The sequence below is a fragment of the Grampus griseus genome (genome assembly GCF_964374135.1).
Source record: "Grampus griseus genome assembly, chromosome: 10".
Classification (NCBI taxonomy): domain Eukaryota; kingdom Metazoa; phylum Chordata; class Mammalia; order Artiodactyla; family Delphinidae; genus Grampus; species Grampus griseus.
The window spans coordinates 57,110,676-57,124,876 of NC_139004.1; the positions used below are offsets into that span (position 1 = coordinate 57,110,676).

A 14,201-nucleotide genomic window follows, 5' to 3' on the forward strand; every position below is an offset into this window, starting at 1 on the left:
ATCAATCAATAAGTAAATTTATTTTAAAAATATATATATGCCTTAGAGACCAAAGGAATTAACAAATGCTGGCGTATGCTAGAAAGTTACAGAAAATAAATTTAAAAATATTATTGTCATCTTGGTGTGCTATACCTTAAAAAAAAAAGAATAAAAAATATATAGAACAGGGCAGAGAAATGCAAGTAAATGAACACAGAGGACAGATAATATTAGAATATTATCTACAGACAGAAAACTCCGCGGCATGTGGGATCTTCCTGGATCAGGGCACGAACCCGTGTCCCCTGCATCGGCAGGCGGACTCTCAACCACTGCGCCACCAGGGAAGCCCAAGATAATTTTTAAATAAGAAAAAAGCTTGAGGGACTTCCCTGGTGTTGCAGTGGTTAAGAATCCACCTGCCAATGCAGGGGACACGGGTTCAAGCCCTGGTCTGGGAGGATTCCATATAACGCAGAGCAACTAAGCCCATGCGCCCCAACTACTGAGCCTGTGTTCTAGAGCCCGCGAGCCACAACTATTGAGCCCACATGCCACAACTACTGAAGTCCGTGCACCTACAGCCCGTGCTCCACAGCAAGAAAAGCCACAGCAATGAGAGGCCCGCGCACCACAACGAAGAGCAGCCCCCGCTCACTGCAACTAGAGAAAGCTTGCCCACAGCAAAGAAGACCCAATGCAGCCAAATATAAATAAATAAATAAATAAATTTATTTTAAAAAAATTTATTTTAAAAAAAGAGATAAAAGCTTGAATGGGCATTTTACAGAGAGGCTATTCAAATGTCCCATAAATGTATAAAAGGTGCTTAGTAGTCAATGGACATCAAACAAGTGCAAATAAAAACATGAGATAGTACTATACATACTCCAGAAGAACTAAAATTTTTAAAACGGACAATACCAAGTGTGGACATGGATGTGGAGCACTGGGAAATTCCACATCTATGCATCTCCATCGTGACCTTTTTACTAAAGCTGAACATACATATACTATAACCCAGCAAGTCCATGCCCAGAAGTTTAAAGTTCAATAGATATGTACTATAAAAGACCCACACGAGAAAAAAATGTCCATAACAGTACTATTCATGTGCTCTAAAACTCTCTAGCAACAGCAGAATAGAAAATGTGGAACTCCTTTAAGATGGCAGTGTGGGAAGACACAGAGTTAGCGTCTCCCCACAACTAGGGCACCTGCCAGCCGCTGGTGGGGGGCTCTGACCCCAAAGAGATGGGAGGAATCCCAGAGTGAACCGGTAGGATGTAGGGGGACCAAGGAGGGAGGAGAAATGGAGGCCAGACAGGATCGGTTCCCCTGAGGCTGGGGAGATCAGGAGAGGGAGGTGGGAGGGACTCTCCAGGAATAGTGGGAGAGGAGCAGAGGGTGATCGCCTGGCCCACTGGTGTCGGGGAGGCTCCTGAGCTCCCAAGCCAGTTCCCCCCAACAAAGCCCCATCCAGGCCACATGGGTTCTGGGGGCACAGGAGGGCTGCTGGGGAGATCAGGAGTGGCAGGTGAGAGGGGTCACCGAGGAGGAGGGGGAGAGAAGCAGAGGGTGTTTTCCCCGCCCACTCGGGCCCAGGGAGCCTACTGAGCTCCCAGACCAGTTTCCTGCCCTCCAAGGAGATCAGGATTGGCAGGTAGGAGGGGCCCTCCCAGACCCCAGACCAGAGGAGCAGCAGAGGAGAGGAGGGCGTTTGCCCCACCCACTCAAGCCCAGGAAGCCTGCTGGGCTCCCAGGTGAGGTCCCCTGCCCTCTGAGACCAGGGGTGGGGGGCATGCCTGGGCCCCTTCTGGTCCTTGAGCCTAAGCCCCACCCCCCCACAGCCCCCAGGGCCTTTTCCAGCCCTGTGGGTGCTGAGCATTGGCCCCACCCACCGCCCAAACCTCACCCTTGCTTAGGCCCTGCTCTCCACAGCCAAGGCCTTCCCCTCGCTCCTTTTTTTTTTTCTTTTTTCTTCTCCCTCCTCCTCTTTTTTACTATTGTGGTACTGACGTACCTTCCAGTTGTTGATTCATCTATATTTTTATTTTTACATTCTTTCTAATATATCTATTAGTTTCCTAGTCTAATTTTATTTTTTACTTCGTTATTGTTCTCTTTTCTTTGCCACCCCACACAGCTTGTGGGATCTTGATTTGTGAGCACAGGGTTGGGCGGAAGCTCCTGTGGTGGGAGCTCCGAATCTGAACCACTGGACTAATAGAGAACCTCAGACCCCAGGGAATATTCATCAGAGTGAGGTCTCACAGAGTTCCTCATCTCAGCACCAAGACCCAGCTCTACCCAGGAGCCTACAAACTCCAGTGTTGGAAGCCTCAGGCCAAACAACCAGTAAAACTGGAACACAATCCCACTCATTAAAAAAAAAAAAGAGAGACAGCAAAAAAATATGTCACAGATGAAGGAGGAAGGTAAAAAAACCTACAAGACCAAATAAATGAAGAGGAAATAGGCAATCTATCTGAAAAAGAATTCAGAGTAATGACAGTAAAGATGATCCAGAATCTCAGATATAGAATGGAAGCATGGATTGAGAAAATACAAGAAATGTTTAACAAAGATCTAGGAGAACTAAAGAACAAACAAACAGAGACGAACAACACAATAAATGAAATGAAAAATACACTAGAAGGAATCAGTAACAGAATAACTGAGGCAAAAGAAGGAATAAGTGAGCTGGAAGACAAAATGGTGGAAATAACTGCCGAGGAGCAGAATACAGAAAAAAGAATGAAAAGAACTGAAGACAATCTCAGAGACCTCTGGGACAACACCAAATGCACCAACATTTGAATTATAGGGGTCCCAGAAGAAGAAGAGAAAAAGAAAGGGTCTGAGAAAATACTTGAAGAGATAATGGAAAACTTCCCTAACATGGGAAAGGAAATAGTCACCCAAGTCCAGGAAGCACAGAAAGTCCATACAGGATAAACCCTAGGAAAAACACACCAAAACACATATTAATCAAACTAACAAAAACTAAGTTCGAAGAAAAAATATTAAAAGCAGCAAGGGAAAAACAAAAAATAACATGCAAAGGAATCCCCATAAGGTTATCAGCTGATTTTTCAGCAGAAACTCTGCAGGCCAGAAGGGAGTGGCAGGATATACTTAAAGTGATGAAAGAGAAAAACCTACAACCAAGATTACTCTACCCAGCAAGGATCTCATTCAGATTCGATGGAGAAGTCAAAAGCATTTCAGACAAACAAAAACTAAGAGAATTCAGTACCACCAAACCAGCTTTACAACAAATGCTAAAGAAACTTCTCTAAGTGGGAAACACAAGAGAAGAAAAAGACACACAAAAACGAACCCAACTAACACACCATTGTAAAGCAATTATACTCCAGTAAAGATGTTAAAAACAAACAAACAAACCCAAAACAATTAAGAAAATGGTAATAGAAACATACCTATCGATATTAACCTTGAATGTAAATGGATTAAATGCCCCAACCAAAAGACACAGACTGGCTGAATGGATACAAAAACAAGACCCATATATATGCTGTCTACAAGAGACCCACTTCAGACCTAGGGACACATACAGACTGAAAGTGAAGGGATGGAAAAAGATATTCCATGCAAATGGAAATCATAAGAAAGTTGGAGTGCAATACTCGTATCAGATAAAATAGTTTAAAATAAAGACTGTTACAAGAGATAAGGAGGGACACTACATAATGATCAAAGGATCAATCCAAGAAGAAGATATAACAATTAAAGATGTTTATGCACCCAGCAGAGGAGCACCTCAATACATAAGGCAAATGCTAACAACCATGAAAGGAGAAATTGACAGTAACACAATAATAGTAGGAGACTTTCTAACACCTCACTTACACCAATGGACAGATCATCCAAACAGAAAATAAATAAGGAAACACAAGCTTTAAATGACACAACAGACTAGATAGATCTAATTGATATTTATAGAACATTCCACCCAAAACTGGCAGAATACACTTTCTTCTCAGGTATACATGAAACATTCTCCAGGACAGATCACATGTTGGGTCACAAATCAAGCCTCGAAAAATTTAAGAAAATTGAAATCATATCAAGCATCTTTTCTGACCACAACGCTCTGAGACTGGAAATCAATTATAGGAAAAAAAGTGTAAAAAACACTGGAGGCTAAACACTGTGCTACTAAATAACCAAGAGATCACTGAAGAAATCAAAGAAGAAATTAAAAAATACATAGAAACAAATGACAATGAAAACACGATGACCCAAAACCTATGGGTTGCAGCAAAAGCAGTTCTAAGAGGGAAGTTTACAGCAATTCAATCTCACCTCAAGAAACAAGAAAAATCTCAAATAAACAATATAACCCTACACTTAAAACAACTAGAGAAAGAAGAACAAAGAAAACCCGAAGTCAGTAGAAGGAAAGAAATCATAAAGATCAGAGCAGAAATAAATGAAATAGAAACGAAGAAAACAATAGCAAAAATCAATAAAACTAAAAGCTGGTTCTTCGAGAAGATAAACAAAATTGATAAATCCTTAGTCAGACTCATCAAGAAAAAAAGGGAGGGCTTCCCTGGTGGCGCAGTGGTTGAAAGTCTGCTTGCCGATGCAGGGGACACGGGTTCGTGCCCCAGTCTGGGAAGATCCCACATGCTGCAAAGTGGCTGGGCCTGTGAGCCATGGCCGCTGAGCCTGTACGTCCGGAGCCTGTGCTCCGCAGCAGGAGAGGCCACAACAGTGAGAGGCCTGCGTACCGCAAAAAAAAAAAGAAAGAGAAAAAGGGTGAGGATGCAAATCAATAAAATTGGAAATGAAAAGGGAGAAATCACAACTGACACTGCAGAAATATAAAGGATGATAAGAGACTACTGCAACAACCATATGCCAAAAAAACGGACAACCACGAAGAAATGGACAAATTCTTGGAAAGGTACAATTTTCTAAGACTGAACCAGGAAGAATTAGAAAATATAAGCAGTCCTATCACAAGTAATGAAATTGAAACCAGAATTTAAAATCTTCCAACAAACAAAAGTCCAGGACCAGATGGCTTCACAAGCAAATTCTATCAAACATTTAGAGAAGACCTAACACCAATCCTTCTCAAATTCTTCCAAAAAATTGCAGAGGAAGGAACACTCCCAAATTCATTCTACGAAGCCACCATCACCCTGATACCAAAACCAGAAAAAGATATCACAAAAAAAGAAAATTATAGACCAGTATCACTGATGAACATAGATGCAAAAATCCTCAACAAAATCCTAGCAAACAGAATCCAACAGCACATTAAAAGGATCATACACCATGATCAAGTGGGGTTTATCCCAGTGATGCAAGGATTCTTCAATATACGCAAATCAATCAATGTGATACACCATATTAACAAACTGAAGAATAAAAACCATATGATCATCTCAATAGATGCAGAAAAAGCTTTTGACAAAATTCAACACCCATTTATGACAAAAATTCTCCAGAAAATGGGCATAGAGGGAACTCACCTCATCATAATAAAGGCCATATATGACAAACCCACAGCAAGCATCATGCTCAGTGGTGAAAAACTGGAAGCATGTGCACTAAGATCAGGAACAAGACAAGGATGTCCACTCTCACCACTCATATTCGACACAGTTTTGGAAGTCCTAGCCACAGCAATGAGAGAAGAAAAAGAAATAAAAGGAATACAAATTGGAAAAGAAGAAGTAAAACTGTCACTGTTTGCAGAAGACATGATACTATACATAGAAAATCCTAAAGATGCCACCAGAAAACTACTAGAACTAATCAATGAATTTGGTAAGGTTGCAAGATACAAAATTAATGCACAGAAATCTCTGGCATTCCTATACACCAACAACGAAAAATCAGAAAAAGAAATTAAGGAAACACTCCCATTTATCACTGCAACAAAAATAAAATACCTAGGAATAAACCTGCCTAAGGAGGTGAAAGACTTGTACTCAGAAAACTATAAAACACTGATGAAAGAAATCAAAGATGACATAAACAGATGGAGAAATATACCATGTTCTTGGATTGGAAGAATCAATATTGTGAAAATGACTATACTATCGAAAGCAATCTACAGATTCAATGCAATCCCTATCAAATTACCAATGGCATTTTTCACAGCATTAGAACAAAAAAATCTTACAATTCGTATGGAAACACAAAAGACACCGAATAGCCAAAGCAATCTTGAGAAAGAAAAATGGAGTTGGAGGAATCAGGCTCCCTGACTTCAAACTATACCACAAAGCTACAGTAATCAAGAGAGTATGGTACTGGCACAAAAACAGAAATATAGCTCAGTGGTACAGGATAGAATGCCCAGAGATAAACTCACACACATATGGGCACCTAATTTACGACAAAGGAGGCAAGAACATACAATGGAGAAAAGACGGTCTCTTCAACAAGTGATGCTGGGAAAACTGGACAGCTACATGTAAAAGAATGAAATTAGAACACTACCTAACATCATATACAAAAATAAATTCCAAATGGATTAAAAACTTAAACGTAAGACCAGACACTATAAAACTTTTAGAGGAAAACATAGGAAAAACACACTTTGACATAAACCACAGCAAGGTCTTTTTTGATCCACCTCCAAGAGTAACAGAAATAAAAACAAAAATAAACAAATGGGACTTAATTAAACTTAAAAGCTTTTGCACAGCAAAGGAAACTATAAACAAGACAAAAAGACAATGCTCGGAATGGGAGATAATATTTGCAAATGAAACAACAGACAAAGGATTAATCTCCAAAATATACAAACAGCTTATGGAACTCAATACGAAAAAAACAAACAATCCAGTTAAAAAATGGGCAGAAGACATAAATAGACATTTCACCAAGGAAGACATACAGATGGTCAAGAGGCACATGAAAAGATGCTCAACATCACTAATTATTAGAAAAATGTAAATCAAAACTACAATGAGGTATCACTTCATGCCGGTCAGAATGGCCATTATCAAAAAAGCTGGAAACAATAATTGCTGGAAAGGGTGTGGAGAAAAGGGAACCCTCCTGCACTGTTGGTGGGAACGTAAAGTGATACAACCACTATGGAAAACAGTATGGAGGTTCCTCAAAAAACTAAGAATAGAATTACCATATGACCCAACAATCCTACTACTGGGCATACACCCTGAGAAAACCATAATTCAAAAAGACACATGCACCCCAATGCTCATTGCAGCACTATTTACAATAGCCAGGACATGGAACCAACCTAAATGTCCATCGACAGATGAATGGATAAAGAAGATGTGGCACATATATACAATGCAATATTACTCAGCCATAAAAACAAACAAAACTGAGTTATTTGTAGTGAGGTGGATGGACCTAGAGTCTGTCACACAGAGTGATGTAAGTCAGAAAGAGAAAAACAAATACCATATGCTAACACATATATATGGAATCTAAAAAAAAAAATGGTACTGATGAACCTAGTTGCAGGGCAGAAATAAAGAGATAGACATAGAGAATGGACTTGATGACATGTGGTGGGAGGGTGAAGTTGGGCAAAGTGACAGTAGCGTCAACATATATACACTACCGAATGTAAAATAGTTGGCTGGTGGGAAGCAGCAGCATAGCACAGGGAGATCGGCTCGGTGCTTTGCGATGACCTAGAGGGGTGGGATAGGGACAATGGGAGGGAGGTTCAAGAGGGAGGAGATATGGGGATATATGTATGCATATGGCTGATTCGCTTTGCCGTGCAACAGAAGCTAACACAGTATTGTGAAGCAATTATCTCCAATAAAGATCTATTAAAAAAATAATAGAAAATGTGTTATATTCATACAATAATCTATTATACAGTAATGGAAATAAACTACTACTACATGCCATAACATTAGTGAATCTGACAAACCTCAGGCTGAGAGAAAGAAGCCATACATAAAAGAGTAAATACAGTAAAATTTCCTTTGTAGAAGTGCAAAAACAAGTGAAACTAGTGATGACAGAAGTCAGAGTAATACATATGTCAGGGGACAGCAGTGGGAGTAGTTACTGACTAGGAATCTTGGTCTGGGTAGTGGTTATACAGGTACATAATATATAAAAACTCATTAAACCCACTTCAAAAATTGTTCATTGAGCACATACTCTGTGCTAAGCATTGAGCTGGGAACATAGCTAAAAACACAGACTTTGCTGTAACGGAAGTCGCAATCTGACAGAAGCTTGGGAAATAACCTTAATTTTATGAGGTCAACATCATATACCAGAAAGTATTCCTTTCCAAAAAATATACTAAGTTCTGTCATCACAAAAAGAGTAGACTAAGCCAGTAAATGTTAATCTCTAATTTACTTACCCATCATAGTAAATGTTTTCCCTGAACCAGTCTGTCCACTGTAAAAAAGAATGTTTCATATATTATTTTCACACATGAAATTTAGAAGACTACCCTATTTTAATATGGTCTACTAGTATATAAATTTTCCCCACAAAGAACTGTCTTTCGTTTTTAAAATTATATCAGGTAAAAAGTGAATGATACATGTTCTTTCTCTCCTATTCTACCACTAAGACTTAACCACTCTTAACTGTCTAATAAATGCTTCTGGATTATACAGACATGGCCATCAGAGTTTTCATTTAATTTTTATTTACAAAATTGGAATGATGCTATTCATACTTCTCTGCAACCTGTTTTTTTCCCTTAATTTTTATCTCACACATCTTTCTATGCTGGTAAATAGAGATCTGCCTCTTTATTTTTAATGGCTACATAGTATTCCATGAATGTATCATAATTTATTTAATCAGAACCAACTAGAAATTTTTTTCCAATTTTTGCTATTCTAAATAATGCAGCAATTCTCTTCCTAAATTCTGCCTTTAAAAGATACTAAGATGTCTTCATTTAAAAATAAAGCAATTAAAAACATCCTTATGCTATAGGCTTGATTTTTCTTTTTTTTTTTGTATAGTGCCATATCTCCTCAGGTACACCAAGAAACAGGAGAAACAAAAAACTAAAGTTAAAATTTAGGGACTTCCCTGGTGGTCCAGTGGGTAAGACTCCATGCTCCCAATGCAGGGGGCCCAGGTTTGATCCCTGGTCAGGGAACTAGATCCTGCATGCATTCCACAACTAAAAGTCCACATGCCGCAACTAAAGATCCCACGTGCTGCAACTAAGACCTGGTGCAGCCAAAATAAATATAAATAAATATTAAAAGAATAAAAACAAAATAAAAATTTATGTTGAAGATAGATGTCAGTTAGGATGTTAAATGTGGTTACATTGGACTCATGGCACAAATATAAAATTTTGAGTTTACTTTTTGGTTCAATGCCCCAAGAGCTAGAAAACAGTATAATCTAGTTGGTTACCTCTTTCTTTCGGAAGTAGGGGGAAAAAAGTTCTTCAGTTAACTCAGAATAAGAAATGGATACTGTTGAGCGTCCTACTTGAAGGTGAATGGGACACTATTAACAATAACTCTAGAATTGAGACTGTCTAAGGTAAACCAGAAGGTATGCTCAACCAACCAATAAACCAATGCTCACTTCTCTCCATATGTTTCTCATTTCTGCCCTTGACTACCAAAAGCAATTTTCAAATTAAATATTATAATTAGTATGCTTAAGGATCTTCAAAGAAAACAGTTCTGAAGATATATAATCTCTGGTAATTGTGGCTCTTATTTCAAATTGATTTTTGAGCTCTACCACTCAAAATATTCTGTGGAAAAAAAAATCTTTTTTTTTCTTGAGAAGACATGAGAAAATGGTTATCTGCTTCATGGGTCAAGAGAGAATATTTAGTTCTGCTGAACACAACTGAAAAGTAAGCATGAAAGGCAAAGGCAAATTTTCAAGGAAGAATTTGTGCACAAGATGAATCCAAGCTTTAAACTTCTTATTTTTTATTTTCTTCTATTTTGAGCCAATTACAGATGAACCAAGGGCAAACACACAAAAAAAGCATCAGCTGCTCAAAATTAATTACATAATTCACTACATCCTATTAAAAACCTCTGGTCCTAAATAAAATTAGGAAGTCTATTGCTAGAAGAAAAGGAAAAAATAATTGTACTACAAATTATATTCCTATTTATGAAATAAATCTGAAATGATTCACCTTGTAAAAAAAACTGACCTTCTAGAACTGCCAAGGTTGTCAGCTTACATTCCAACATTAAACCTAGAGCAGTATTTTAAGGCTGCCAGCATTTAGAAATTCAGAATCATCATGCACTTTTTTTTTTTTTTTTTGGCTGCGCTGTGAGCCTTGCAGAATCTCAGTTCCCCGACCAGGGACTGAATCCAGGCCCTCGGCAGTGAAAGCACCAAGTCCTAACCACTGGACCACGAGGGAATTCCCATCATCATGCACTTTCAATATATATTTGGAAGACAGATTGACAGTTTCTTATACTATATGACCCAGCAATGTATTCCTACATATTTACTCAAGTGATTTGAAAACTTATGTTCACACAAAACCCAATATTTGAATGTTTGTAGCAACTTTATTCATAATTGCTAAAAACTGGAAGCAACCAAGATATCCTTTAACAGGGGAGTGAATTAAAAAACGGTGGTAAATCCACACAGTAAAATACTACTCGGCAAAAAAAAAAGGAAAGAAAGAAAAAGCAAAAGCTACTGATGCATGCAACAACATAGACAAATCCTAAATGAAAAAAGCCAGAACCAAAAGGCTACATATTGTATGATTCCAATCATATGACACTCTGGGAAAGGCAAAGCTATAGGAATGGAAAATTTATTAGTGTATCCAGAGGTTGGGGGGGGCGGGGGGGGAGTAGCTGACTATGAATGGGACAAACAGGAGGAACTTTGAAGGTGGAGAAACTGTTCTCTTCAATAGGTGTGCTAAATGCTTGGGTCTCTGCATTTGTCAAAACACTATGCAACTGTACATCACAAAGGGTGAACTTTAAAGCATGCAAACTAAATAAACAAACAAAACACATCAACTAGGATGTCAGAGACCCCAGGATGGAATGTATCTAATTGAATTACAAGTTCATGACATACTGCACTGAAAGGTGTAGGTGGAAAAGGGGCTGGCCCAAGTAAGTTTACAAAATGAGGTTCTGACTAGAAATTGTAGGACTTAAGGAAAAAAAAAAAAAGGATCTGTACATAAACACTGCATGCAGTAAATCTGTTCTTCACAGGGATACAGGCTAACAATTCTGAAACTGCTTTACATGTGTACTGGGGATGAACAAATAAATAAACGGATGGTAGCAGTGGGAGCCCGGGTTTCTCACTGTCAGCAAGGGAAGTTACAGATAAACAAGAAAGGAAGGCTAGAATGAACCCATGTGGATTCTAAACCCTTGGATTAGAGTCAGAGACATCAGTATGAACTCAAGTTTACCCTACTGTATATAGAAATGGATAGAAACAGAAACAATTATAGATATGTCTGTATATATGACTTAGTATACATACATATATTACCTAGCTCTGTCTGCTGAAAAGGCCTAGAAGCAATGACACTCCAGTAGCAACAAACACACCGAGTGCCTTAGTTTCTAAACACCATTCTCCAACAAAAGGAACCAGGGCTCCTTGCCAAAATGGCTGATTCTAGGTCTCAGACAGGGAAAATATAAGATGAGCCAGGAGCGTACTGTAGCATCATAAAGGAAGTGCTCAAAAAAAAAAGGATGTGACATGTCAAAGGGACACAGAAACCAACCCCTAAAAGCTCCCAATGGCCAAGCTAGAACAATGTAAGCAACAAGATAAACATAATGTAGCATTAGATTATAACCCAAAGTATGATATAAATATATGTAAGTCCCTACCATACAAATGAATTAATTAATTAATGGGGGCAAAAAGACAAATCTTCCTTACAGAAGAATCCCAGATAACATGTAGATCCTCTCCAGGAGGTAGAGTTTAATCCCTTCCACCTTGCTTACACAGGTGGGGCCAATCAGATTACATGAGCCCTTAAAATTAAAGAACGTGCCCACCTCAGTCAGAGAGCAACATGACTAAGGAAGAGCAAGAGTTGCATGTCATTGGCTTGGAAGATGGAGAAAGGGGGCTGTAAGCCAAATAATGTCGATGGCCTCTAGAAGTCGGAAAACAGATTCTCCTCTAGAGCTTTCAGAAGGGAACACAGTCCTGCTGACACCTTTATTTTAGCTCAGAGACTGGCGTCAAACTCCTGACTTACAGAACTGTAAGACAATAAATTTGTGTTGTTTCAAGCCACTAAGTATGTGGTCATTTGTTACAGAAGCCATAGGAAACAAACAGAAGCACTTACTATTGTACCCTTGTATAAGGAAACAGTGAACAACTTACTATGCAAAGATGGTACCATTATAGCCACTCATGCAAGACTCCACAATGCCTTTGGCCACAGTTGAGAACACAGACTCCTATAAATGTTAAGCACCAAATATGTTAACATTTCACAAAAATGAAAACATTTTTCCTAAACTACATTCTAAAATATAATAAAATTTGTGTGCAAATTTTCATTTGCAATAACATGAAAATTATATCTACTATAGGAAAAAGGCTAAAATAGCTAAGATGATAAAACTGTAAACAAAATAATGTCCATTAATCTCCTATGCAATTATAGATTTAAACCTCACATCTAGAGTTTATATAGAATTTTGCATACTGCACGCAATATTATACTGGTATTAGCATAAAATACATAGCCCTATATGTTCTTCAGTACTTTTCCCACAAGCTTATACTAAATAATCAATATCTGATTTTTATTTTCATTTTTATATATAAATAGATGCAGCCTTATCAACAATGCAAGAATTCGTAGATCTGCATTGTCTAGTATAGAAGCCATGAGCCACATATGGCTACAGAGCATCTGAAATGTGGCTAGTCCAACTTGAGATGTGTTTTAAGTATAAAACATACACCAGTTTTGGAAGACTGAACACGAAAAAAAAAAAGAATGGAAAAATATCTCATTAATAACTTGCTTTATGTTCCTTACATGTTAAAATGGTATTTTAGATATACTGGGTTAAATAAGATACAGAATTAAAACTAATTTTACCTGTTTCTTTTTTACTTTTTAAAAATGTGGCTACTAGGGAAATCCCTAGTGGTCCAGTGGTTAGGACTCTGCGCTCTCCCTGCTGAGGGCCCGGGGTCAATCCCTGGTTGAGGAACTAAGATCCTGCAAGCAGCACAGCACGACCAAAGATGTGGCTACTAGAAAATGTTAAATTATGTATATGCCTCACTTTCTATTTCCATTGTCCAGCCATGCCCTAAATGAAAAAAGATCTAAAGACCTACATGTCTCACCAAAAACATCCATGTGTATGAGGGAATAATCAAGATGTGTGATGTCCAATGCAGCAGCCATTAGCCATATGTGGCTATTACTTACATTAATTAAAATTAAATAAAAATTAAAAGTCAGGTCCTCAGATGCACTAGTCATATTTCAAGTGCTCAACAGCCACATGTGGCTAGGGCATCTGAGAAATTAATCTGAAAAGGTGAATTTGAAATTTTAATTAATCTTAATTAATTTAAACTTAAATAGCCATGTGTATCTAGAGGCTAATGTAATGGACAGCACATTTCCAGAACATTTCCATCACTGCAGAAAGTTCTATTGAATAGTGCTAGCTAGATTTTAACTAAATTGTCCTTAATTAGAAAAAGTTATTGACACCACAGCAATCTTGTTTTTTTTGGCCATGCCTTGTGGCATGTGGAATCTTAGTTCCCCAAGCAGGGATCAAACCCGTGCCCCCCTGCATTGGAAGCGCGGAGTCTTAACCGCTGGACCACCAAGGGAGTCCCAACACCATAGTAATCTTAAATCAATCACTCTCTGCTATGGATTGAATGTCTCCCCAAAATTCATATGTTGAAACACTAATCCCCAATGTGATGGTATTTGGAGATGGGGCCTTTGGGAGGTAATTAGTCATGAGAGTGGAGCCCTCAGGATAGCAGTACAGGCACACCTCGGAGATACTGTGTGTTCGTTTCCAGATGAGCTCAATAAAGTGAATATAGCAATAAAGCAAGTCACATGAATTTTTTGGTTTCTCAGTGCATATAAAAGTTATATTTGTACTATACTGTAGTCTAGTAAGTGTGCAATAGCATTATTTCTAAGAAAACAATGTACATGTCTTAATTTAAAAATACTTTATTGCTAAAAAATGCCAAAACAATTA

The 14,201-nt window shown here is 38.3% G+C and overlaps 1 protein-coding gene across 1 annotated transcript in view; it reads right to left on the reverse strand.

Moving 5' to 3' along the window:
* Positions 1 to 14,201, reverse strand: part of KIF15 (kinesin family member 15) — a gene marked incomplete at its 5' end in the record, with an annotated part of 73,838 nt that overhangs the window by 51,895 nt on the left and 7,742 nt on the right. Inside the window, 2 exons of the mRNA XM_082663838.1 lie at positions 8,336 to 8,373; positions 12,328 to 12,404. Of these exons, the coding sequence (XP_082519964.1) occupies positions 8,336 to 8,373; positions 12,328 to 12,404 (115 nt within the window). The remainder of the gene's footprint in view (positions 1 to 8,335; positions 8,374 to 12,327; positions 12,405 to 14,201) is intronic.